Source organism: Lingula anatina, chromosome 2 (assembly GCF_051362555.1).
Source record: "Lingula anatina isolate TDL-2025a chromosome 2, LinAna3.0, whole genome shotgun sequence".
Lineage (NCBI taxonomy): Eukaryota > Metazoa > Brachiopoda > Lingulata > Lingulida > Lingulidae > Lingula > Lingula anatina.
The window spans coordinates 36,240,909-36,267,824 of record NC_141768.1 but is presented as its reverse complement, the minus strand read 5'-3'; the positions used below and the strand labels follow the sequence as shown (position 1 = coordinate 36,267,824).

At 35.1% G+C, this 26,916-nt stretch overlaps 2 protein-coding genes across 7 annotated transcripts in view; one reads left to right on the top strand and one right to left on the bottom strand.

The window, feature by feature from the left end:
* Positions 1-4,444, bottom strand: part of LOC106174972 (netrin receptor UNC5C-like) — a 76,108-nt gene extending 71,664 nt beyond the window's left edge. The window contains exon 1 of one of the 3 annotated variants that reach the window (XM_087005402.1): positions 4,397-4,444. The gene's annotated coding sequence lies outside the window, so the exon portion shown is untranslated. The remainder of the gene's footprint in view (positions 1-4,396) is intronic. The other 2 variants (XM_087005404.1, XM_087005403.1) reach the window with 2 other exon arrangements.
* LOC106174975 (short-chain dehydrogenase/reductase family 42E member 1) overlaps positions 1-25,645 on the top strand; it is a 31,605-nt gene extending 5,960 nt beyond the window's left edge. For 2 of the 4 annotated variants that reach the window (XM_087005410.1, XM_013556764.2), the window contains 6 exons: positions 2,265-2,423; positions 20,716-20,853; positions 21,825-21,890; positions 23,731-23,794; positions 24,672-24,745; positions 25,384-25,645. In XM_087005410.1, the coding sequence (XP_086861536.1) occupies positions 2,265-2,423; positions 20,716-20,853; positions 21,825-21,890; positions 23,731-23,794; positions 24,672-24,745; positions 25,384-25,614 (732 nt within the window). In that variant the 3' untranslated portion in view covers positions 25,615-25,645. Of the gene's footprint in view, positions 1-2,264; positions 2,424-7,790; positions 9,983-20,715; positions 20,854-21,824; positions 21,891-23,730; positions 23,795-24,671; positions 24,746-25,383 lie in introns of those variants that run through there. The other 2 variants (XM_087005411.1, XM_087005408.1) reach the window with 2 other exon arrangements.
* Positions 25,646-26,916: the final 1,271 nt, after the last annotated feature.

The window sequence follows — 26,916 nt, the reverse complement described above, 5'->3', positions numbered from 1 at the left end:
TTGTTGATTACTTATTGCGTGTTAGTTCTTCGAAAAACTGATGTGGGGCATCAACTTCTTCCTCTAATGAAGTACTATTATAGTTGATTGTTGCACCAATCTTAAAGTAATTACAGAAACCAAAACAACAGGATGCGGTATATAACAGAAAATATTAAAACAGCCATTATTCTTTTGCCTTCTTTACGCATTACATATCATATGGATTTTGCTATATGAGGCATTGGGAAAAACCTCAAAGATAAACGAGTGAGTTTTATACTCATGTTATATGATATTTTTCTGATTAGCTTCTTGCATGAAAAAGTGTCATGTTTTAGAAGATAAGCCCTACACTCCTTACTAGAAACTGACACACCATTTTAAGATGTTTTTTTTTTTCGATTTAGAAGAAATGTTAATACAGACATTAACGGACTTCAGATGAAGTAATATCATGAGATTATCTGTTAAAAGGCTATATCATTTGTGTGGTGCATGTCTAAGATTCATCCGTGATAGAAAAATACTATTAAAAATATCAATAAGATATAATATAGATTGAGACTGGGTTGCAAAGCTGTACTATACAGATGTGGTACAATACCACAGTGAACCAATGAGCACATTCAGACAAGCAGACTATCAGATCCTCAGATAAAATCTGGCAAACCCACTTGATTGCTTATTGCATAAACCCCATGGGCAATCTGTTCAGTGTCTAATCGGGAATGAAGCGGCAAGCTTTTAAATGGGCCGCCATATTAGATCTGCAGATGCTAGTCTGCTCTTCCGAATGCGCTCAATGAGGACTTACTAATTGTCTTATTACACTGACAGTCTGATTATAACTCAAGATGAGATACAGCTAGCCACATACAGTGTACAAGTACAGATTCAATTAATAGTTCATAAAGTGGGAATTAACAAAGGAGTTGTAACAGGTATCTGAGCTGTACAGGTTTTAAATGTTTATGAATTAAAAGTATACAATGATTAGGGGGAAAGGCATAAAACCAAATTAGTTAGGGAGCATTCAGATGAACACATCATACTAATTCAGTCGGTCCAATTCTGATGGGGCTTTCACTAAGTTCAGTCGGCTTAACTGAATCACACGCCTCTTCGAGCAGCTAGTTAAAAGTTAATTACCCCTTAGCTGCTCAAGGATGCATGTCAGACAATAAAGGTCATTCCACTGATTGCACATAGTCAGAATCCCCTGCAGAGTTGGACCAGCCCAACTAGTATGGTGTGTCTATGGCCCCGTTCAGAATGAGAAGATTTGAGTGCTAACTGGTCCATGGCTTAAATATGGTGGACCTACATGAAAGGAAGACCACTTAATCCTGTAATGGTCTCTCCGCCTCTCACACGCCTCCCCACACATCGTCCCTGCAGAAGCATAGTAATTAAATCTCAACTCCATTCGACCAGACGCCTTGGACCAGGATCTTTTATTCTGAAAGGCCCCTATCTGAATGGGGTCTAAATTATTATAATTCGTTGCTGGCACATTTAGAATTTTGAAGCTAAACCCATGATTTTAGCAATCAGTATATATTTTTGTAGACCTGTATATCAATGTTCCACCTGTGTGGGTGGTAGAAACATTGCCAGCATTTCCTGTGCTGTGTAGATTTTCAATCCCAATTTATGAATATAGAGTTCATTGTGAAAAAAAAATCCCTGAAACAGAGCCCTACATGCATTGTGATATACACAGCTGCAGTAAAATAAGAGATAATTAAGCAGGTTCAAATGACAAAAAAAGATAAACAGTTGTGCTGTCAGGAAGGCCGGCACATGCAGGCAGTTGTATGTAGGCAGTTTTACGTGATATGGGTATTAATACTAATGTGTGTGCTGTGAGTCACAACTGCTCTTTGCTTGGGCTCCCATGACAGTAACTTTTTTTGAGGCAATAAATGATAAAAAAGGTCAACAATGGATTTGTAAATCAGCTCATTTCACCAATAGATGCAAAAACTTTACTATTAAAGATATTTGCTGATTTTCTATCTACACCATTTAGAATATTTTTTACTCATACCCAGGGGTTAAAAGTCACTGTAATGTTCACTTAATATTCTACCATCTATTTTATTGTTAGTGTTTGTTTGGGTGGCATGTGTATGGGTGTGTTGGTAATGAATTTACCAGTATTGCAAAACCAGCTCATATACCTATGGTGAAAATTTTAGTCTTCAAATCTTTCTAAAATACAAACATTGAACATAGCCTCACAGACAGTATCATATTTGTCCTTCAAATTTATTTTACAGCATCCAGACCACTATTCCAGAACTAAATCAATTGCAGAAATGAAAGTTATGGAAGCTAATGGAACTAAAATTGCAGATGGAAGGGTGTTGAGTACCTGTGCTCTCCGCTTGGCGGGGGTGTATGGTCCTGGAGAAATGCGGCATCTTCCTAGAATTGTGGTATGTTATTGTGTTAAAGGTAACATTAAGTCAAAAGCCTATAACATTTGCTTACACATAATACATATCTTGGCTTTCTTTCTCCTTAGTGTGCCCATGATATAAAACACAGGTGCTGGGCTGTCTTCCTCCATGCACTCTAAAATTGAACAAATGGGGGAAGTTCAGCATCTGAACTATATTTCATGAGCATATCTGGGACAAAGAAAGCCAAGATATATAGTTACTTGGTTCACATATGCTTTCAAGTGTACAGTGTGTGGATGAGACAAAATGTGAAGGTTACACAGGGAGCTCAACCCCCTTGAAGGGGGGGGGGGAGGGGGAATATTTCCAGGCCAGGAAAATTTGAGAATTTTTTTCAGGTGCGTTAAGGGTGTCCCACAGGTAATTATGTTGCACTGATATGAATATTATATAAAAATAAAGTGTGTTGAAAACAGGTTTTTAGTTGTAATTTTAACTTTTGATGCTAAAACCATAATTTCATTCAGAGATAAGCATACGCTATGACCCTGATTGATTCTGTGTCGCTGCCATTCTGAATATAAAACAAGAACCCAGGAAATACAGGTGGAACAAATAAGGAAGGGCAAAGTTACTTTGTATCAAAGTTATTGATTTTTGGTATAAAATTTCAAATTAAAAGGGGTCACTATTTTCCTTTGGACTGCATTATTCATTTTTTGCATGTTGTTTTATGAATTTCATTTAACTTGGTTTCAGTCAGAAAAAAATGCTGTTTGTTATCACTAGAGAAATATAAGGTACTTTTTGCAATAAGATCCGAGAGATGATTGTCAAGCAGTTTTCATGGAAAATGTGTGTCTGACAAAACATGGCTGAAAATTACTTTAATTAGTTCAGTGCTTTCACCAAGCAGATGACTTCATTTCCCAAAGTGTAGGGCCTAGAATTGATCTCAGCTGAAATTGATTCTCTGCCACTTTCAAATCCACTTGTGGAAATGAAACTTTTGTAACATTGTGCTCATGTGGTAGCAGTCCATGCATTTAAATGGAGCATTTGGAGAATTGAACAATACTTTAATCAGGGGAAGTTACAAATATAAGATGATCAGCCTCAAGATCCAGTGACAATTGTTTCACATTATAAAAGTTTTTCACATATCACCCAACAAGATGACATGAGTCCTTTTTGCATCAAGTGGTATATTTTAGTGGGACAGCTATACCAGTATGTTTTGAGAAATTAGCAACTTAATAGCCTGGGTATATCATAAGAGATTCATCATGGTCAATTAAGTTACTAGGCAGCAGTAAGCAAATTCATGGAAAACTTGTGATAGAAGGTTAAAGGGATAATAACTCTTCCTTTCGGTCAAAAAATGAATTTTCCTGGAGTAAACAACAATTTTCCCATACTTACCAATGGTTAATGAATCCATTTTTACATTCGAAGTTAGTCCTTGTTTTTTTTCTAGAAAAGTTTGGTTTTTTGTTAAAATCTCTTAAGAGATTTTAACAGAGTATAGCCATCAATGGAGGTCACGTGGTCTAAAGACAAGCTCAGATATCAGAATAATAGCTTTAACTGTTGTTTCTGTGGTAAAACAGAATATATTATATTTGTATGTGTTATTCACAATGTTTTTATTGTGAAATATAGATCTCATACAAAGAGTTATTATCCCTTTAAGTCCACTGCAGCATAATTACGTGTTAGGACCTCTCAAAGTGTAACAGTATAGCTGTAGTGTTAAAGTACATATACAGCTCTATGTGAAATAGGCTTTAAAAGTTCAATACTGTATCAGGATATTTTTTACGACTCTATCTGAATGCAGCTTGTTTTTTTTTTAGTATTTTTATTTTAAGAGTTGCACTTCACTTACTGCTGTAAGTTGTTGTATTGCTGGTCACTAAAACAAAAAAAGTACAAAACACCTTACAAAACACCTTGCAAATAAAACAATAGTCTTTATAAATAAATGAAATTAGAATAAAACTTACATTATTATGGAGTCATATGGTAAGAATACTATTATTACATCCTCCTGGTCTGAGTGTGATCTGAATGTGGTCTGGATGTGGTTGAATGAGACCCGGAGTCACATGAGTGAGTATATTTGTTCTACTCCTGAGTGCCATAGTGAGCAGTTATCAAGAGGGCTTTAAAAGTACATTGTAAGAGTACATGTTCAATGGCTTATCTTTTTTATGCTTCGGGTATGACCAAATGTGGTTGCAGCAAAATACCACCCTTCAAAATATATTTTAAAAATACCAAGTGTCAACTTACGAAAAACATCTCTTGAGGAGTTGCTTAAAAACATATTTATTTTTAGTGTATTGTCTTAACAAGGCAAAAAACGTTGATGTGGGGCATCTCTCATGCATGCATGTCATCTACGAGTACGAGATTCGCCATGTCCAAGTCTTGTTTTTGACATGTGCAGCATGGTACACGACTGACTCCTACTCTGTTGCATGAAAACAGTTTATTCACATGTTCTGAGGAGATTTTGATTTTTCTAAAACATTTGATTCATTTCAATTCAACTACTAGGGAATATTAGAAATTGCCAATAAAACTTCCCTGTGAAGTTACAGATAAAGGCATGCATTGACTTTTCACTTGCAAATGTGGTATTTTAAGCTTGTAATGCTGACTTTTTACAAGAGATATTAGATAAAAGAAAATGGATCTACAGAGAGTTTAATTTTGTGATCAGAGTGGCTAAATATTTGCATTCCAAATGTGGAATTTGATGGCATTGTTCTGTGGGGAACTCATAAGATTTTTTCTTTTTCCCTTGATCTCTCTTAAAGATAAAGAATTCATTTTGTTTATTGCAGTGACTTATTAAAACATCCCTAAAGTGCAGATTTAAATTTTTGATTGTATTTCATTTATTGACTAGGATCTGTGATAAGATACCTAGATGGTTCTGCTGAGATTTCTCGATTTGAATGTAATTGCCAGCAGCACTTGGGAATTATTTACCATTTACCCTGTCTTATCTGTTTATTTACAGTAGCTTGGCCTATGAAGCCAAGCAGTTTCCTTGCTGTTAGAAGATCTTTATTTTGTGTTCTTGTCAAGTTTCAGAGCATAAAATTATGTCCAGTATTAGGGAAGTTTCTCATGCATGCATATCCCTTCTGGCCAAACATGACATATTAACACATTACTGTTATGCACGCAGAAAATTATTAAAAAATTATTACAGGTGAATATTTGATATTTATCTCCCCTAAGGAGGTTATATTTTCACCACTGTTTGTATGTCTGTCTACAGGTCTGTTTGTTTGTTTGTCACCAGCCTAACTCAGAAAGTTAAGAATGGTTTTTGTTAAAATATCTGGATAGGTAAGATATGGGCTAATTTAAAAGTGACTAGATTTTGGGGAGGATTCAGTAAAATAATTTAATAGATATAATAAATTATATTTAATTATAATAAATTAATAAATATATTAAAACAAATTAATAGTTTATTATAAGTTAATTCTTGATGGATGTTTATCTTTTTCTTGTTCAGTTCAGGTCAGCTGATCTTATATCCATTCAGCATATTTTTTTAATGTGAATTTGTTTTCATTGTGTATATGGATGGTGGCCAAAGAAATTTGTAAAAAATATTATATTCTGTGTATGAGGAATGTGGTTCAGCTAAAAAATTTTGTAGGTTATAATATATGAACATGGACATTTTGAAAAATCTGCTTTACCTCATTAAAAAAAAAAAAAAAGAAAAAAAAAAAAAAACAGTCTCAGCTGGAAGCTTTGTGGGCTGCACACAAAGGAGGTTGTGAAGACCCGACAAAGTTCCATTTTAAAAGAACCTGTTTCATCTGAAAGATGTGAAGGTTTGACAGTATTGATCCAGTACTGATATACCAATGCAATGCTATGTAGTTCTTGTCAGGAGGTAAAGTAAGCCCTGGTCTCTGGGGGAGATGTTGCTCAGCTGGAGAGCTGTGATGGCTTACACGGATAGCCAAGTGAGCTCTTGGGGAGTGTTTCACTGTGGTCCGACTTTGGGGTCTGTTCACACAACGTGCTCTTTGGACTGATTCCTGAAAGTTGGGAGAAGATTTAAGTTCTAAATGTTCTGGCTCTTTGAAGCTGTTTTTTTAAGTGGCTTTTACAGCTGGTTCTTGAGTCTTACATGGGCATGAGGTCTCTGAATGTACTTATTGCTGTGTTATTATAAAGGTGCTGTACCCCCCCCCCCAAAAAAAAAAAAAAAAAAAAAAAAAAAAAAAAAAAAAACCTGTCCAGACTGGTCCTGAAATTCCATTTAGATTGGCTCTAAGCAGGTCTTGTATTAGCTATATAGATTCTCACATACTTTCTTCAAGTTCAGAAACATCTCCTAAGCAAAGAACACACTTCACCTGGTTACTTGACTACCTGCTGTGTACCCTGTTTATGTAATGCAACCAAAATCAATTGTGCCGTGTGAGCAGTGTAGGTTTTGCCTTGAACTAATGAAACATTTTATTCATCCAAGGTTTAGCCATAACCAATTTATATCCAATCTATATGATAGCTAATGTAAACACCCCCATTTTTTATGTTATGAAAAAGGATGCAGCATAGCATAAAAACCTAATTAAATTTATTGAAGTTATTTTTGCATGCTTTTATCCATTGGGTTTCAGCCGTTATGCAATTGCAAGTTCGTGTTCTAATAACTTCTCTTTCTGCTTCCGTTGTCATTTTCATTTGGGGAATTTATGTCAGTGGCAGCTCGAAGATTATCAATAATGGAATATTTGGAGAAAATATATGTTTTACTAATGCCATCAGGGGCACATTTCTTGGAATGCGATAAAATGGGTTGACACATCATTTTCTAACTTTTGTTTAAAAGGTTTTTTTCTGATCACCTTGGAAATTCATGAGACAGATGTAATCACAAATTGAGTGATATGATTCTAATTCTTTTTTCCCTATTATCCTTCACTGTTCCTCTTGAAAATGATTTATTACATTCTATATCAGTAAATCTGAAAATCATTTGATTTAGCATAGTTTGATCAAGATAAATGACTCTGGGATGATATCTCTATTTAGGTATTGGGGAAATTACATTATGGCTAATCCAATATGAGTGAGAAATGGACAAACAGTGACACAAAAGTTTATGGATGTCTTTTTCTGTCATTGTGAATTAGGATAATGGATATGACATGTTTTTACTCCTTCTTATTGACAATTAGGTCAAATAAATGGCTTTTATAAATGTATTTATTTAGTATGACAAAGAAAATTTTGAATGTTTTTTTTTTTAATGATTTCGCTTGTTTTTGATATGTTTACATAATTTATTAAGATTGCAACCCAGTGGGTTGAAGTTGTATATAAAATGTTAAGAGCATTTCAATAATAACAAATGCTTAATGTTTGAATGAAACTATGGGCGCATTTAGATATACTCAGCAAAGGATAGTCAATTACCCCCTAGCTGCTCAGGGAGGCATGTTAGACTATTTCTACTGATTGCACTTTAGTGAGAATTCCCTGCAGAATCGGACCAACCCAGCTCATAGGTTGTGTGAATCTGATTGGGGTCTAAGTTAAAAGAAATTAAAAATGCATATGGTATAAAGGAGCATCAAAATAATTGATCTTAAATTTTGGCACATTTTATCTATTGTTTTATTTTGAAAGATGATTGGATTGTTCAATTAAAATGTGATTCAGTTTGTCAGAGGGTCCAGTTATTTTGTAAAAGAGAGTTTTGTACAGATCTTCTTGGTGTTTGTCTAAAGTACCTATATTTGCCTGGTTCAAAGCTTCATCATAGTGTAAGTCAGGGGAAATTATCTTCAATGCACAACTTTCAAAGTCTCATAGAGTTTGCATTGCTCTAACAAATTTATAATCCTGCAGCCACACTGGGTGGGCATATTCTAGAATTGAGCGCAATATACTTTGGTAAGAGGAGAATTGTAAAGAAGTCGAGATTGCCAAGAAAATGTTTCAAAAGATCAACGAGATTGTAGGTAAATGATCTACCCCTCCTTCCAAATGCATTAAAACTGCCGATGGTCGTGTTGTAAAGATATCTCAGCTCACTGGCAAGAATACGTTCAAGATCTTTTTGATGATGACCAAGAACCAGAGGGAATTGTTCTGGAAACTGCAAAAACTGGTCCACCAATTCTAAAGTCAGAGGTGAAGTGGGCACTGCAAAATATGAAAGTCAGAAAGGCAGCTGGACTAGATGAGGTTTACACAGAGATGCCCAAGGCTCTTGGAAAAGAAGGCACTGACATGATCTGAAACCTAGTCAATGAAATCTATAAGACTGGAAAGTTTCCGAAGGACATACTCAAAATCCATCTTCATCACCCTGCCCAAAGTCCCAGGGACACTTGATTGTTCAAGTCATCCAACAATAAGCCTGATGTTGGACATTCTCAAAATCCTATTGAAAATCATCTTACAACAGATGATGCAAAATTCTGCCAAAAATCCCACCATCTCAGTTTGGTTTCATGAAAGACAGAGGCACTAGAAATGTCATATTTGTTCTCAGAATGCTTAGCGAGAGAACCGTACAACATCAACAAGACATGCACAGGGTTTACGACTATCAAAAAGCCTTTGACAAGATCCGACTTGAGGAGCTCTTCAAAATGCTTGCAAAATTCAAATAGATGACAAAGATATGCGGGTTATAAGATCAGTCTACTGCGATCAACTTGAAGCAGTCTGCCTTTCTGAAGTCGTGACCAACTGGTTTCCCATCAAAAGAGGAGTGCATCAGGGCTGTGTCATGTCCCCAGACCTTTTGAACTTATACTCCCAAATGATCTGGAGAGATCTGGAGGATCGTCCGGAAGGAGTCACAGTCAATGGTGTCAAGATAAACAATCTCCGCTATGTCGATGATATAGTTCTTTTAGCTACATCGCGTGAGGATCTCCAAAAACTTCTTAATGCTGCTGTTGCCTCCAAGGCAAAGCTTGGACTACATGTCAACAGCAAGAAAACAAAAACAAAAACCATGGTGGTTTCAAAGTCAAAGGTCACACCACTTTGCAGATTGCCTTACGGGAACACTCCCAGCGACCAGGTCTCCTCATTCAACTATCTCGAGGCCCTTGTGACACCCAAAGCTTGTTGCAGAACAGAAATCCAAAGAAGAATTGGTCAAGTGAAAAATGCATTCACCCAGCCCAATCTTCAAGGATCGTGGGCTGTCCTTTAAGATGAAGACCTGCCTCCTTAAAACCTATGTCTGGTCTACTCTTCTGTATGGCTGTGAGTCTTGGACTTTGACAGCAGAAACTCCACGTAACATTGAAACAGCTGAAATGTGGCTCTACAGGCGAATGCTCCGAATCTCCTACATTGATCATGTTACAAATGAAGAGGTCCTTAAACAGATTGACCAAAAAAGACAGCTTCTCAACACTGTCAGAGATAGACAACTGAAATTCTTGGGACATTGCATCAGAAAAGAGGGATTGGAAGATCTTAGCCTTAGCGGTAGAATACTTGGCAAAAGTTTCCGAGGCAGACAACAAAAGACCTTTCTTGACAATTTTGAATTACCAACAAGACACCTTTGGGCATGGGTAAGATATAGAACCCTTTGGCAAAATATCAACGTTCGTCAAACACCGAATCGGTGATGGCACATGAAGAGAGATACTTTGGTAAACTTGGATTAAGTTAGCAGAGCTGAGCTTGGCTTGCTTCAGTTGATGGAGAAAATGGAGTCTTGCACATGCTTTTTTCTACATTTGATCCACATGAGTACCTTATTTCAGGTCATTGCTAATATGAATGCCAAGAAGCCCAGATTTTGTTACCTCACAGATATTATTTATAACTAATGTGAGAGGTCTAGCATGGAATGTGTAAAATTTAGAGTCATGTTCTTGGTTTCTGTGGTATTCAGGTTCAAGTTGTTATTCTCTGTTCATTGCACAATTTTGTTAGATGCACTCTGGGGTTGGCACATATCAATGTATATCTTTGTGAGGCAAATGTGAGACATCATCTCAAACTATTTCATTGGTTATGCAGTGAATGAAACTTGTTGTGTATGAATGTCTGGTGTGACATTTATTGGAATTACATGGACTACATGGCTTCATAAGTAGACTAGGAAACATTAGTGTGGTAAATTTCTGTGAATTCCCCAATGATTCATGCAATGTTATATAAGGTATTAATAGAAGATCAAACCGAATTCTAGGATGTTTGATCTTTCACAAAGCCTAGATCTGCTTCCTGCTCTTTAATTTCTGTTGATTATTAGACCCACTCATATTACGTCATTTTTTCTTGTCCCAAGCAGCAAGAACCATTGATCAATAACTGTACACAGAGCCATAAAAAAACTGAGTATGTAATGATGGTGGGAGGGATTGATTCAAAAACAACATTATGAGATCATACATACTTATAAACAATGTCTGCATGATGTAATACAAGTGTTATTCAGTTCATAGTATGGTGGCCATCTTAATCTTACAGAAAATATTATCATAAAAAGTAGGGTCATTGCTAGCCGGTCAGCTCTAAATGTTGAACAGGTGTGAATACCATACTGGCCCCAGTTTCCAAAATAAAAAAAAAAAAAAACAAACTTAAGTCGGGTTCCCTGACTAAGAACTTAATTACCAGGATTACATGGTCACATGGGCAAATCTTGCCCTATCAGGAGCAGTGTAACAGCACTCTGACATGGAAATCCTAGTCAGCTAGGCCAGGGAACTGACTTATTTTTTTCCCCTGAAACTGGGACCTGGTTGCTGTAATTTAACTAGGAGTCCATATCCTGACATGCATCACACTAGGGCACGCTGTAAAGCATCCAATATGATCATGTTCAGAATACGTATTCCATGACTTTCAAAGGATAATTGTTTCTTTGTTTGTCGGAGCTTTTTTTCTTTGGCTTTTTTTTTCCTTTTCTTGAAATATCAATTGGATTTGATATATGAAATGTGGATCTTTGGGCATAAATCTTTATTTTTAGAAAGGTTTCTTTTTGGACTATTGTTTTAAGTGAAAGATTGCATGTGAAAGATAAATACAATAGGAGATACTGTTATTTAAAGCAGTTCAGAGTTTCACAGATTGTTGGTTTATTAGTTTTTTGACTCCTGTGTAACAACTTGTCTAAGGGTCAAAAGTATTTAGTTAATTCTTTATTTATCATGTTGCTGAACATGACTTATTTATTAGATATCAGAAAATTTGGGTTATTTTTTTTTTTTTTTTCAGAAGGAAGGGGTTAATTTAGGTTTCTTCACTTATGATAATTGACTTATGGTAAAGATTTAAGGCTAAGCCCTAATGATACAGACAGACACTTCAGAATTAATGAAGGTTGAGGTACATGTTATATATGTAATATAGACAGGCCCGTAGTCAGGGGGGGTCAGGGGGTATGAAAGAATCCCCCTTTTTTACTGGGAAAAGGTCTCCTCTGGGTTAAATTTTATCTAGGTACATGACAGTTTCATGGTAAAAGATCCACTATGTCAGAAAAATGAACATTCCTTTTGAAATTGCTGGCTACTGGCATGATAGATGTTAATATTTCAAAGCATGATTGCAAATACTAGGTTTTGACATTAAATATGACACTCCATTGAGTGTTGTATTTATATATACAGCACCTATGAACTACCCTGAACCAGATACCTTGATGAGAAGTTTAATTTCAGTGGTTTTGATAACCTTAGTAGCTTATTGTAGTCATGTGTGCATATTTCATTATAGTTAAAATTGTGTTTTATGTAAGAATAGACACAGGTGTATTTTTTATTGATTTTTTATTGTAATTAGATAACCAACCTAGTGCTTTAGTAAGCAATGGCAAAGTGATGATAACTTCCTTGACAAATTAAACACACATTATTTAAATGTAGAATATACAACAAGCCGTGCTTTGATAACTTTAAGGCAAAATGCAGTCTATCAGATTCAGATAAGCATGAAAAAAGATCAGAATTGGACAAGTGCTTCTGAATTTATGCAATTAAAATGGACAGGGTATTGATAACAGAAATACAGCACCAAAATCAATATTCCATTAATTTGGGAAAATAAAACTATGCTGGTTCCAGTGTTGACAAACGAGCAATTTTCAACAGTTTTCAACAGCAAATTATGTGCTCTCTTCACGCGAGTGGAGCTCATGTCAAAACATAGTGTTTAGATAATTGATTGCAGTATTTGTTTTGTGTTTAAACCACAGTCTTTCTGAATACGAGCATCATTTATATCAAGATAAAGTGTAATTTACAAGTGATAAATGATAATATTTATGATCGTGCATCATACAATTTTTATATCATGAGGCTTAGGTGACTTTTAAGTTTAAGATCAAAAGTAATTCTAATAATGCATGTTTCCTCTTTTCCAATTGCACCTATTTCTTATTAACTGTACTAGAAACGCCAGATATTGGTCTACAGAACTTTAAGTTGTGAAAAAACAGATTGTTTTATCTTATTTAGACAAAGTGTTTTTCCATATTTAAAGTTTCAATTTCTTTTCAAACGGTATTAAGATTTGTTTGTCATTAATTGTTTAATTCATTGAAGCATGTCACATAATCGACCGTATTGCTCAAATAGCAGTTTTTTCACCTCCAGTAAGTAAGTGGAGTGGAGTGAGTTCTATACCCATCCAGGTCATACCAAAGAACATCATAAAGATGGTAGCTGCTTCAATTCTACCTTCACTACATAGCCACCTGAAGCAGGAGGGTTTACCCTGTTTGTATTGGCAAAATCCTGCAGTCCACATGCTTTGCTTGCTGTAGTGAAAAACCCTTATGTGTGTGTGTGTGTGTGTGTGGGGGGGGGGGGGGGGTTTAGAGGTATATAATGTCTCAAGAGGTTTTTGCAGTATGCACCATGTCCACTTGAAAAATGCATTAATTGTGGTTTGTAAATGGAGATTTGGCAACTCTTCCACATTGTAGGAAATGTTGAAAGTCATGTCAGTATCTTGCCCAGGTAATCCTGGCATCTTGGTTATTACTCGAGCTATCTATCCCTAGTCAGTTTGATTAAGAAAGAGTTTTTTTTTTTTACTTGGTACCTCACAACTGTGAACAATACATCAAAATGATATGTAATCATATTGATAATTTGTTCACAAACAATATGCAGATTTTGATGGACTTTTCAAAACGTTTTTTTTTCTGAAATACAATGCTCATTTACAATAGTTTTTTTTTCAGAATTTGTTTTAAAACATTTCAGTACATGAAATACCAATATAAGCTTTTTTTTTCCTACATACTCAGAATGAACCAGGCCAAGACAAGATTTACATGTCAAGAGAAAAGAAAAGTTTTAATGAGCTGCATACAGTGTGCAATGTGCCCCTGGAGGGAAATTTGTCATATTGAGTGAAGATCTTTCAAAAATAAAAGACAGAATAGAGAAAATGGATCAAGTGTATGTGTCTGATTGTCAGCTTGATTCTTAGTCATTGTTTAAATGATGACTTAGGGTATGTCTTTGTTGTATGGGGCCAGCAATCTTTCTGACTATTTAATCCATGTTGCCAGTATTGTTTTGAAAGTCACTCAGTAATTCTTTATTTGCAAAAATTTCAGTAAAAATTGAGGATAAAGAATATTGTTTGTATATATAAATCAATTCTCAAGTGAAGACAATATTTACATTTTTTTTTATTTCAGTAGAATTGATTTTTATTTGCTTGAGTTGTGCGCAGTATGTTGATGTTTATCCCAGGGTAAAAGGCATAGGTTCCAAAGTTTACAATAGAAAATGCCAAACTTTAAAAAAATGAAACAGTGTCTATACACAGCAATGAAATAAAAAGATATCATGCTACCTAATAATCTGAGACAGTGACTGTGGCATTTCTAAATGTGACCTTGAGGTAGAAAATGTTAACTTTGATGTATATGTAACCACAACAGGTGGTAGTAGTTTCGTATTTGGTTTCTATTATGGTTTACCATTTATTTAAAACATACAGTGTATGTATGTATGTATGTATGTATGTATGTATGTATGTATGTATTTAAAACATGTATTTAGATGTGGTAAAACATGGACATTTTAAATCATTATTATAAAAACATTATTGGAAGAGATTGTATTGAATTTCAATTAGGTTTCACAAAATTTTTAAAGGTCTTGAGTGTGTATAGATTGTGTTTTGAAAGAGGTGAACTTTACATTGTGTGTTAAGATAAAGTATTCAAAATTCACTCAAAATTCAGAGTTTTCTTTCATTCCTAAACCCTATCAGTAACTATCTACATGACCATAGTAGAATTGTACTGTATGTTTACCAGCTTTGCTGTTTAATTTAACAAGTGTATATGTATGCATTCAGGGGGGAGGGGGGTGGGGAATTGCAGTATCAGTGGAATGAGTCTCTTGTTGAAATACTTCGCCTCAAAGTTGTTAACTTGACTGATGTTGTGGAAGTTTTCCACACAGATGAGATTTCATAATCTGCACGGTCATGCTTATGATTCCTCGGGTCATAATGGCAGACAGGATGGATTTAAGTGGTGAATCTAATATTTTTCTATTAGCTATACAGTCATGCTCAATTAAACATATTTTTCTATGTCACAAACCAGAACCTTTGTTATTTCGTGTTTTTATTTTGCCATTACTGTACAAAAGCAATTCTGCATTGCAAATGCAATTTTGTTTTTATAAGATGTTTCTTGCAATTGGGAGCATTTTAATGGAATATCCTTCTTCTCTCTCGTCTTTTGCTTAATTTCCTTTGCCCCTATCTTTAAGTACATACAATGTTTGAGAGTAAAAAGTATGCCCACTGTTCTCAGAACTCACAGTAAAGAGAAATGATCAACACAGAGAAATGCTTTCAAAGGCATTCTCAAGGGATAATAGTAAAAGCGGATGGAAGATGAAGGCAAAAAGTTTCCAGGGGCATACTGCATGCTAGACATGTCAATATTGCGTGTTGGAAATCTGGAGAATCTGTCGTGAGTAGCTAGATCATATTCTCTTTAGGGTAATTGGTGCCTCTTGAGCATAAATGCTGATGATTTGCAGCAAACAATTGAAGTTACCATTTCCTAAGACATCATATGCTAGAGAGTGATATTACTCTTAGGTTGATATAATTTGTTTAGTGAACTCAGTTATTAATCTTTCACCCAATGAACAGAAAAAATGATCAAGTCATTTTCATTTTTTATCAAAAGCATCATTTATGTCTCATTTTCTTTAAAATTTGGTGAAAATTGTATTTGCTAGTTTCATCCTAGTTATCAAAATACCCTGGATCCATCAACGCAAATTTGAAATCATAGCGTATGAGTCACAACTATTAAAAGCAGGTATAGAATTAATGAAATGGCATATGCTTTTATTCATTCATCCTTTCATAACCACCTCGCCAAGTATCTTCACCTATTCTTTCTGTCAGATTAATGACAAGAATTGCCATTTTATGTGTGACAAACTCTCTTGAGATGTGGCTTGCTTGGTAATTACTGTTAATTAGTCCTTTTGTCACAAAAACCTGGCAATTGTTACGAATGATGACTTAACAACTATCTGGAGACCTTTTTTAGAATGGTAACAGCAATTAGCCAAAAACTGTAACAAAATGTGCAAAATGGAAACCACATACGTACATGACTGTAATTTCCTTGTAAATAGAAAAAAACACACACACAAAACAAAAACAAAAACTCCAGTGACTTGCTTAATGCCTTTGTTTCTACTGAACATTTAGGGTATGTTTTACGGAACATTTTTAGTTGAATATACCAGTATATCCAGAGATTAAAAAATTCCAAAGTAATTTGATTTTCCAATGTTTTCCTGTGACAGAAGTCAATTTCCATAATTATGCCCCTACATCCCTGGAAATCCTCCTTTTTTTATCAACACTTATGACCGAAATCATATCAAAATAACATCAATTAGTTAATTATGAAATTACTTACAGTTTTTATGCAGTTTTCATCAGTAGCACCAACAGAGCCTCCCAGTTGTATGTCACACCCTATGTCTCTGACACCACCAATGGCTCTGTCACCAGTATTGATGAGAAGCAGCATTTGCCTGAGGCTCACTTGACTCTGGGTACTTTAGTTCTTCTCAGTGATCCAAGCAAATGAATTTTCAGGCTATGACACCGACTCCACTATTGACGCTGTATATAGGCTGTATGTTTATTCTATCAGTGCAGGAGTAGATACCGTTTTCATTGACTGATTGCTGTAGTGGACTTAACAGTTCCTGACTTTGCAGTATTCTGCAGGATTACCTCCTGTCCCATCAGAACATGCCAAATTTTGTCGAGTTTCTGGAGGTCTTTTTTCCATGCTGCTGGGTCTGAAAGTTAGGGTTAATGCCCTGCAATGTGTACAATTGAAAGGTGTGTGAGGAAAATGCATGGTGGTCGGGGCTTTTAAGTATTGGAGCCCCAGAGGAGCATTTTGAAAATATTGCCAGGATTACTAGAAAATCTTGGTATTGATGGGAGAGAGGGAAGTGTAATCCAGTTTTACTTGGTGATCCCTTATGATTTACTGCTCAGTTGATAAATCAATAAAGTTAGCCATTTTTTCCAGAAAAATTTACTTCCAAGTACATGTACACTCCCTGTATTTAGGCATCACTGAGGCTGACGTAAATGAAAAAAAAATCAAAGAAATTTATTATTATTGTTGTTGTTGTTGATGTATGTTATGAATATAGCTATTTTCTGCTCATGGAATGGTCAGGTTATATTAAACATGACCCAAAGTTAATGTGGCAGAAATGTCACCTTTTCAGGGATATCTAACTTGTACGGAGGACATATAGTGCATTCTTTTCAAGGTAGAAAGTCAATTTCCTTCCATCTAATCAGGCTTGGAGTTGAAATTCCCGGACAATATTTGAATGAATTTTATTTTAAGTATGGTGTGTAATTGTGTTGAACTGTTGTTTGTGTTGGCAATGTAATAGCCAGCTGACAGGTTATTGTTATCATCTTCATGCTGAACCTTGACAGTAAATATGAAGATATTGTAAAAAGTAAGAAATTAGAGTTTTTATTATTATTATTTTGAAGTGAAAAGTACTTCATCAAATTAGAAAAGAATTAATTTATGCACAAAGGCATGTTAATTTTCATGTCATCACTACTTGGATCAGAGTGGCAGAATCCAATATTAACTTTCAGGCAGATATTCATACAGCTGAGCGATTCAAAACAATGAAGCCATTCCTGTTGGGGAAGAAGACTCTTAACAACCTTAAGTCTCATTTCATAATGCAATTTTCGTGAGAATCATGTATTCTAGAATTAAATCAGAGCAAGAATATACCCTTGATTCCTTGATCACATTAGTGTTGGTTTGAATCATTTTCTCTCATTGCATTCCCTAGGGTATGGCTTGTAAGTTTACACTTCACTGATCAAAAACAATAGATATCGATTGTGACACTTATGTTATTCTGGCCATTTAGTTCCTCTGAAGTGCAATTTGATGGGCTGAAAAATCACAGTTTTGTCCAAGGTATTTAAATTTGAAATAAAGATGTCATTGTGGTGTTTACTGGCTTGAGTAGTGTTGTATTTTGTATTTTCATATTGTCTTGGAGCCTCAATCGAGTCATGTAATGATAAAGTCATAAAAGACAATGAAGGTCCATTGTTAAATGGTAAGATGTCATACAATGATGATAATGGTTTTGTTCATAACATACATATAGGATTGATTGTTTTCTAGCTGTAGCTTAAAAATCTGCATAAGGAATGCTAAAAATTACATTTAAAGATTTACAGAATATTTGGAAAAAAATCCAAAATACTTATGAAATGTCAGATTCATAGAGCGGTAATGTTCTGTTGATTACAATGGAAAGATACTTGATGTATTTATAACCCTGGAACAATTACAGAAAGGTTGCTGTCAGTGAAGCCTGATGCTACTCAAGAGCAGCAACAGCAGTGGAGAGCAAGAAGGCCGCAATTCTCGGAAATGTCATTTTGTCAACAGCTTAACAGGTTTTAAGCAGCATGTAAAATGACGTGCAGTTCTCTGGTCTCTCTGGCTGGTAAATATTTCCAACTAAATGACATGGAATGGCTTTTATGTGACATCTTAGTATGTTGCATACATAGAGCTAAAAAAAAAATGCACACATTGTGAGATCCTATGTCTTAATTATGGAAACATGAAGTATGTTTTTTGTATGAATTTGCATTTGTATACCAGTATATCAAATTAGAATATACAGTGTATAATTACATATTTTGATTATACCTGCTTTGGGGGGTATAAATAATTATATTTGTTTAAAAAAAACATTGCCTGAATTTTTATACATGATAAAACAGATGCAAAATATGGTATTGAAATTGATGATGTCTGTCAGTAACTCCACAAAGCGTCATCCATTTCTCTAAATGTTAGAAATAGTAACTAGCATCTGATAGGTCTGGCTCCAAGTCTATTTTTTCTTCATTTTTGCTTTGGTTTTCTATGTATTGGGGTGGGTAATTTTGAGGGTTTTGTTATTTGCTGTACATTCAGATGTCAAGGAAAGGTTGAATAGAGAAAATGGAAGATGGAAATATATCTAAGAATTCATGCATTTCCTTTTTATTTTGGGTCATATGGGATTTCATGGAAAACATTCATCTCACAAAACTGATTAGATCTAGATCAGTCTCTCTTTATAGTGTCAGTGCAATTTGATGGGTTTTGCTGTTTAACTCTACTACATTGTACTATAGATTTAAAGAGTTTCTTCCAAAAGTAAGGATTGTAAATGAATATTAAATAAATAATACACATCCAAAATATATAAATTTATCAGTATCTTTTTGATACCACTTTACTGTGGATACTGTAGTCATTTGCTCTGTTATATTAAACATGTATGTACATGTCTCTGGACATTAAAGTGAATCAAAGGATCTTGATTTTGGACAGCTGAAAAGGCATCTCTCAGTATCAGGCTTAAAAGTATATGTAGAACATCTATATAATATGTGGCAGCCACAAAAAAAATCGCATGTTATCATGAAAGAAAAAAGAACTAAGTGAATGAAATTTAAAAGACAACAGTTACCCCGAAAAACTTCAAACATTACAGTAGCTTGAATAAGATCTTGCTTCAACAATGGTGAATTACATGCCAAAACATCAGTTAAGTTGTTACTGAGAATTCAGTAGACAATAACCTTTCTGCAGTGACGTATAATAAGATTTATTTTTTTTACTTTATGCACAAAATGTCAGATACTACAAAAATCTTATTTATTAAGCAAGAGTGGAGTTAATTCTCCCCTTTCTGTTGCCTTTTTTTTTTGTAATAAATAAATGAAAAAAAAAATTGAAAGAAATAATATGTAATTATGTTTGTGAATATGGCAGACATGAGCTTTTTTCTGCGGAAACGTGGAATTCCGCATTTTTTAATGCAATTCTGATGGTTCCTGAGATTCGTCAAGATCTGCAATAAAATAGGTGTAATGGGTCCCATGATAAATGTTCAGAGGTTTTATTTAAACCTAGGCTCATGTCTGATATAGTGTTAATCTTGAGATCCCTGCAAACCAAGTTTTTTTTTTCAGTTTCACAATTTGATATAACATAAAAGGTAAACTTTGTGAAAACCTTGTGAAAGTTTATGCTTTGTCCAAGGACAGAAGTAACTTGGTATTTCATCATTCTCACTACATGTCATTGTCTTGACAGTCTTCTAGTAATTACATGCAGACCCATCGTGGGAGTTTTCTCTAGGTTGAGCGATACCTATCTCGAACATGGCTGTTGGCAATTGCAGGGGTTTTCATAACTAATAATGAAATTGACTTGCTGAGTTGCCTGGCCTAGGCTGGTCCCAAGACAGAAAAATGATAAACTTACTGAGTGGCCCAGCTCAGGCTGATCCCAAGACAGAAATGATAAACTTACTTTCAGGATCGCAGCCTTTGTTTAAAACTGTCCACTGGGTATTGATGTGTGGGTAATGAGTGCGTATACCTGTGAGCAAGTCCTGTATCACAATGTTAGTGCAATATTTGTGGAGATAGTGATATCTTGGGCTTACTTCCCTTTTTTTCTGTGGCAGGAAATGAAAATTAATATTAAATAGTATTATGAAAAAAATATGTGTTGGAAATCATGCATAGTCTATGAGACGTTTTTGTTCTTGAATGTAGGAGAATATTATTAGACTGTCATTATTTTTTAAGATAACTAATATTTGATCACTTATATCATCATTTAACAAACCAAAGTATGGATTTTGATTTGATTATCTTTTATAGCAAGTGATTATCATAATTACAAAGTATTTTTGTCTTCCAGTCTTACATAGAACGTGGGCTGTTTGCAGTGACGTATGGTGCTAGGGATTCATTGGTGGAGTTTCTCCATGTGGAGAACTTGGTGCTGGCACATCTTCTGGCAGGAAAGGCACTTTCTAAAGAAAAGGAACATATAGCTGTAAGAGCAAGTTGTTGATTTGTCTAAGAATTTGACTTAGTTTTTGTTAACTTGTTTCTTCTTATTTTGCACCTCTCTTTCTTTCACTTTCTCTGTCTGTCTCTGTCTCTTTCTCTCTCTTTTTTTTTTTTTTTTTTTTTTTTGAAGTGGCTCCATATTTATTCATGTCCATTATTCTTTCTTCCAAAATATTAACCCACTTAGCAATGCCATTACTCTATCAATTTCACATAAAATGGAAAAGTATACTCCTTGTGCCTGTCTTTCTTTGAAAGTGATGATACTGTATTTCCCCAGTGAGTTCTTCTCATGCTATGAAGGGGACAATAATCCAATAAACGATCTTTTCACCACTGAGGAGCATTTTACTTATCTTAACCAGCCGGAAAATCTTTACCACAGTTGAATGATGATGAGACTGTATACCTATCTACAAATTGCTGGTTTGGCTGATGCATGCATTCTAGTGTGGGTGCGTGCATGCATGGGCGTGTCCTCATGTACATAGAGATGGAATGGGAGAGGTGGTGCAGGTGGAGCAGATTTAGTATGTCCCACCAGAGACTTTCAATGCCCAAAGCTGAAACTGACTTATGTAATAATTTTCTTGGGAAATTTAAAATAAACTATGATATCAGCATTATGTATGGTGTTACATGTACTACACAAAAGCACACTTCATTATAATATTCTTATAATGTATGTGCCAAGGTAGTGTGTGTGGTATATCCTAGGTTTGGTGTGTGTGTGTGTATGTGTGTGTGTGTGTGTGTGTGTGAGAGAGAGAGAGCGAGAGAGAGAGAGAGAGAGCATATATGTAGGGGCTCCATTTAGATGGCTCTCTTGCATAAAAACCAGGTTTTTAAGTTGTTCATCTCTCAAAACATTAGGATACAGAGAAGTACACCACACAATGTGAAAAGGGCCATAAGATCCAAAGAAGTGACAATATTTTTAATGTTTTATTTCAGGCTGGCCAAACCTATTTCATATCAGATGGCAAGCCTGTCAATAACTTTGAGTTCTTTAGACCTTTGGTAAGTTGTATTCTTTTTCACAAACTTTTGGAATTCAGTAAAAGTCCTATTTCAACAACCTAATGCCTAATCTTATAATCCACAGGCTAAAATAACACCCTCCAAAAACAATGGCATAACAGGGTATACAGAAGGGGACAATTTTTGCCTAACCCCCCTCCTCCCATCCCCAGGATCTACCTATGCTTCAGTTACGTAGATATATGTGCTGGTATGGTTTTTGTGTCTATCTAAACCCCTATTACCACTATTACCACCCAAGTTCCACTTTTCTTTTGTAGTATTGATTTTGTTTTCTGTTTGAAATCATATTGGTAATTTTACAAATTCAGAGTGCTAGTTATAGAACTACACTGCGTCCTGTATGATGCCAGTGCAGCTGGGCTTATTATAGTCTTTATAACAACTAATCTAGTCACCTACAATTCAATTTCCCAGTACTAATTGCATTGGAGATAGCATGCTACTTTGTGGCTGTGAGAAATGCGGGTCTCACTTGTGAAGAGACCTGTAGGCTAATGGCCATTTTCCTAATTACGTATAATGCTTATAGATCTGACAGAGCAATGATTTTTACTTTGGAGGGGGTAGAAGAAAATTATTTTAAAAGTTTTACGGGGGGGGGGGGGGGGGGGGGGGGGGGGGGGTGAAGGGGAATGAAATAAATTCATCTTTTTAAAAAAACTGTGATTGGTTTGCTGAAAGTTTACCAGTACCATGCTTGCAGAATACCCATTGCAGACAAATTTTCTTGGTAAGTTTCCAGAATATCACTGTTTTATCTGGATTATCATATATTCACTGTAGACTCATAGAATTGTGAAAAATGAATGAATAATCTACCTGATTAGTTTTCAATTACTGGTGCAATCTGGAGAAAAATAGCTGCAAAATTAAGCAATCTTGCGCCTGGAAGTACCATTTTTCACATGGTAAGATGTCGCGATTGTTTTCCTCTAATGGTTGCCTAACATTATGCCTGATACAAGTTCTGTTGTTATCATGTATGCAGACACAGCAATGAAATTACGATAAGGAGGAGTTGATACTTAAAGTAATAGTGATTTTGCAAATTGAATCAAAGAAACATTCCATTACCTGAGTGTTTTGTCTCCAATGTACCATAAAATTATATTAAGCAAATGCTGGCTTTACTCACCTGTATTAAACAGCTGAATTCAACCAAATAGTTAGTAATAAGTGTGATGGCTTGCTCATGAATGAACCAAAATAAAATGCTTGTACAGCAGATAAAATTATGCCTTTGTAGTTAAGTCAGTCACCACCCAGTGGTATATCTATGTGTCAAACCTCTCCGCTCTCAAGTGGACTGCTGCTGGGCAGGCAACTGCTTGATTATTTATAATACATCATTTAAACGGCTTCAGTATCTGTTATAGTATGGAAGACACTGTGTGTTGGACATTAGCGATCACCTGTGTCTGTTGTTGCTGGTGCCATCACCGTCCATTTTCTTTAATTACACTGTTAGTAAAAGAAAAACTGTGTTACTAATTATTTCAGACTTACAAGAATGATTCTTAGGACTAAAATGAAACTCAAGCTTCCGGAAGATATGTTTTTTTTTCCAATTTTTTGTGGAATTTTACATTGTTCACCCATTAGCACTTTCAAGGTGTGACTTTGAACTCTCATGGGCCTTAACCTGTTTGTTTTTAAATTTTGCTTTGTCAACCTGTCAAAAATTGTTTGTGTTAATTTTTCTTTCTGTCTTGCTGTCCTTTCTTGTGTTGGTATTTTGTCAAAACCCTGGAGAAACAGCTTTTCTACTTGTGGTAGAAATGATATGATTATGATATGCTTTTTTTTCTACTTACAGGTAGAAGGTTTAGGTTATTCTTATCCAAAAGTCAATGTACCTTTGACTCTCGTGTATTTTTTTGGTAAGTCAGTCAATTGGTTTAAGTGAAAACAAGATGCAAAAATGGAAAAAAAACTGATTGTTGTTCCCCTCTTGTTTCCATGTTATACCATTTGTAACTCTTTATGTACAATTATAAAATAAAATATATATCTTATCTTTGCAGTGGCATGCTGAGTGACTTTGATTTATTAGATACACTACTACATTTTAATGATAAAATTTTATCACATTGGCAGAAGTAAAACCAGTTCTGAAATGTTTCATTTGATATCATCTGTTCACAATATGAATCAAATGGAAAGGAGCACTGACGTATGTCCACTGAATCAATGGAGATTACAAGCACAAATGTAGACTCTTGCTAAACTGGAGTTTATTTGGCAATTATTTGATTGCCTAATATATCCAGATATAGATATTTCAATGATATCCAGACCATGATATTCCAATGATATCCTGACCATGATATTTCAATGATATCCTGACCATCCTATCCAGGTGTGGCTAATGTCTCTGTGAACATGCGTTTTTTTTTTTTTTTTTTACTGTAAAAACATGTTGTTAAAATATGACACTGGAGACATTTTGCAGACAAAATTAATGTCAGCCAAGCTTGGCTTTTAAGCTCAAGCATGTAATTCTATATTACTGGCTCATGTGCCTACCTGTGATCTTACATCCTCGTGTGATTTCATTTATCAGCACACAACATAGAACTTAAAAGGATTTTTAATGATTAAAAAGCCTCTTACACAGCAATATTGCAGATAAGTCTGTGTTTTTTTGCTTCAGTAAATCTAACAGTCCAAGCAACAGCTAGGTTTTATTGTGATATTCTGCTAGCTTACATTTATCATCTATTATATGCATTAACATTAAATTGTATTTGTTCACAGCATTTATAACAGAGATGGTTCATTTGATGGTCTCCAAGGTCTACAACTTTCAACCATTGTTGACCAGAACTGAGGTGGGTAACGAATTTGAACAAAATAGAAATATACCCTACATGCAGGTTTAGTCTCTCTCTCTTATTGCTGTAGTTGTACAACAGGTTTTTCAGAATAATTGTTGTAATTGAACTCCAAAATGCTCTTGGCACAACAGTTACTTTCTTTCCTGTAGCATTTACTGTTTAATGAATGAGGAATGAGGTCCACCGACAGCAACAACAATTGTAATAGGTATTCTTCAGGCCTCACTAGCACAATACCAGCAGTACAAGCACTCCTTATATCTCCCCAAAGACATTATCCATGAAATGCAGTGTACACAATTCTCATAAGAGGCCCTACATGTAATTTTTCCTTTTATTTGTGCATATATTTGGTTGTGAAAATGTCATGATGAGATACAATGGCATTTCTGTAGATTGTGTTATAACATGAGATGAAAATATTATGGAGGGAAAAACTGTGTGTATGTAAAAATGGAGAAATGTAATTTGTTGCCGAACTAGATACTCATTTGATGTTTTGTATTAAATGGGGTGTAGAGCACATTCACATTATATATCCATTGCCATTACAAGAAGGTAACCATTCTAATACACAAAATAACATTTCTTGAGTACATTATCATGATTTATTTATTTATTTTCTCTTTCAGGTCTACAAGACAGGTGTTACACATTATTTCAATATAGGAAAGAGTCGGAGAGACTTGGGTTATGAACCCATTAAACAAAATGACCTACAAGATGTAGTAAAACATTTCATAAAGCTTGGCCATGGTAAAAGGATTCAAAAACAATCAAAATTTGCACGTTATTTTGTTGATGTAATAATCGGGATTATATTTGCCCTGCTATTGATGTCATGTTTGCCAGTTACAAAATGATGTGTGAAATATAACCTCCAGTTTAATCTGACACTGCCTTCGTTTTCTTTCATTGAGAGGGCATGGTGAAAAATATGATAAACACAGAAAGAAAGGTTAAAAGCTGGAAGAAGCAATCTGGAGAAAAGATCAGAAGCCCTAGTGACTGATGTTTTCACAAGGTAATATTCAATTTTATGCTTATGTCCTCCTCCTAAACACACACACAAAAAGATTTAAAAAAAAATGCATTAGCTGACCTTAAAACATTTTTCCAGTCGACTTCTGCACATTATGATGAATGGACCTTGCCAGAATGTGACAGGAATCTCAATATGGGATCATTACAAAGGCTTCTTGCTTCCACTTCCCAACATTGCTAGACCTTTGTGCCATGTTCGAACACAGAGAAAATTACATCAAAGAATTCAAAATGGCAGGATCTTCACAATTTTGAGCATGAGCACAAAAATCAGAATCTGCTGATGTGAATGAACCTGGCTGAGTGCAGACCTGCTTGAGTACAGTTAAAGCTGCATAAATCTTCTAAATAGCACCTTATTCAGTCCAATCCAAGTGTGACTTTTTCCTGTGATGAAAGCAAAGGGCCTCGATTTCAGGACTTATAATGCTTTCATCTACAGGGAAAACCTGTCAGGTCATTAAATTTTGAAAGGTAAATTTCATCATTTTTGAACAAATATACATCATTTAAGGTTGAATCATTTGTAGTCATTATCTTAAGTGCTCTGCAAGAAGGATTGTTGCCAGACATTAATGCATTGCCATGCGTTTTGAAAATTTGGCATCGTTGAGAAATGGATTGGTCACTTTGTGAGGCATTATGGACTGCATAGGGATGTCACTGAAGGCAGGTTTAATGGTGAAAGAGGCACAGGGAGAAAGAGAATGACAATGTTTGACCACTGGCGTAAGAAGAAAGAAAATGGTGGAACAGAAAGATATGGTGAGATCAAAGGGATGAAGATCGAGATGAATGGTGTGGGAGGCGCAGACAACCAAGGAGACCAAAACAAAAGCTTTCCCCTTTTTTGCATGAGCTTTCCAGTGAAAATGCCCTTTGTTTGTTTACTTTAATAATAGATGATTGTTGTAACTCATAGCTACCATGGCATGTGGACTCTTTAGATATTTTAAAAATATTGGCCTTGATGCATTAAACAATATTAATGCAAAGACAGTAGCCTTAATTGGAATATATATTCCAAATTATTACTACATGAACGATGACACTGACAAAGACAAGGACATAAAATTTTAGTTATTTTGGGACTTTCCTTATTTTTCATAATTATATCAGAA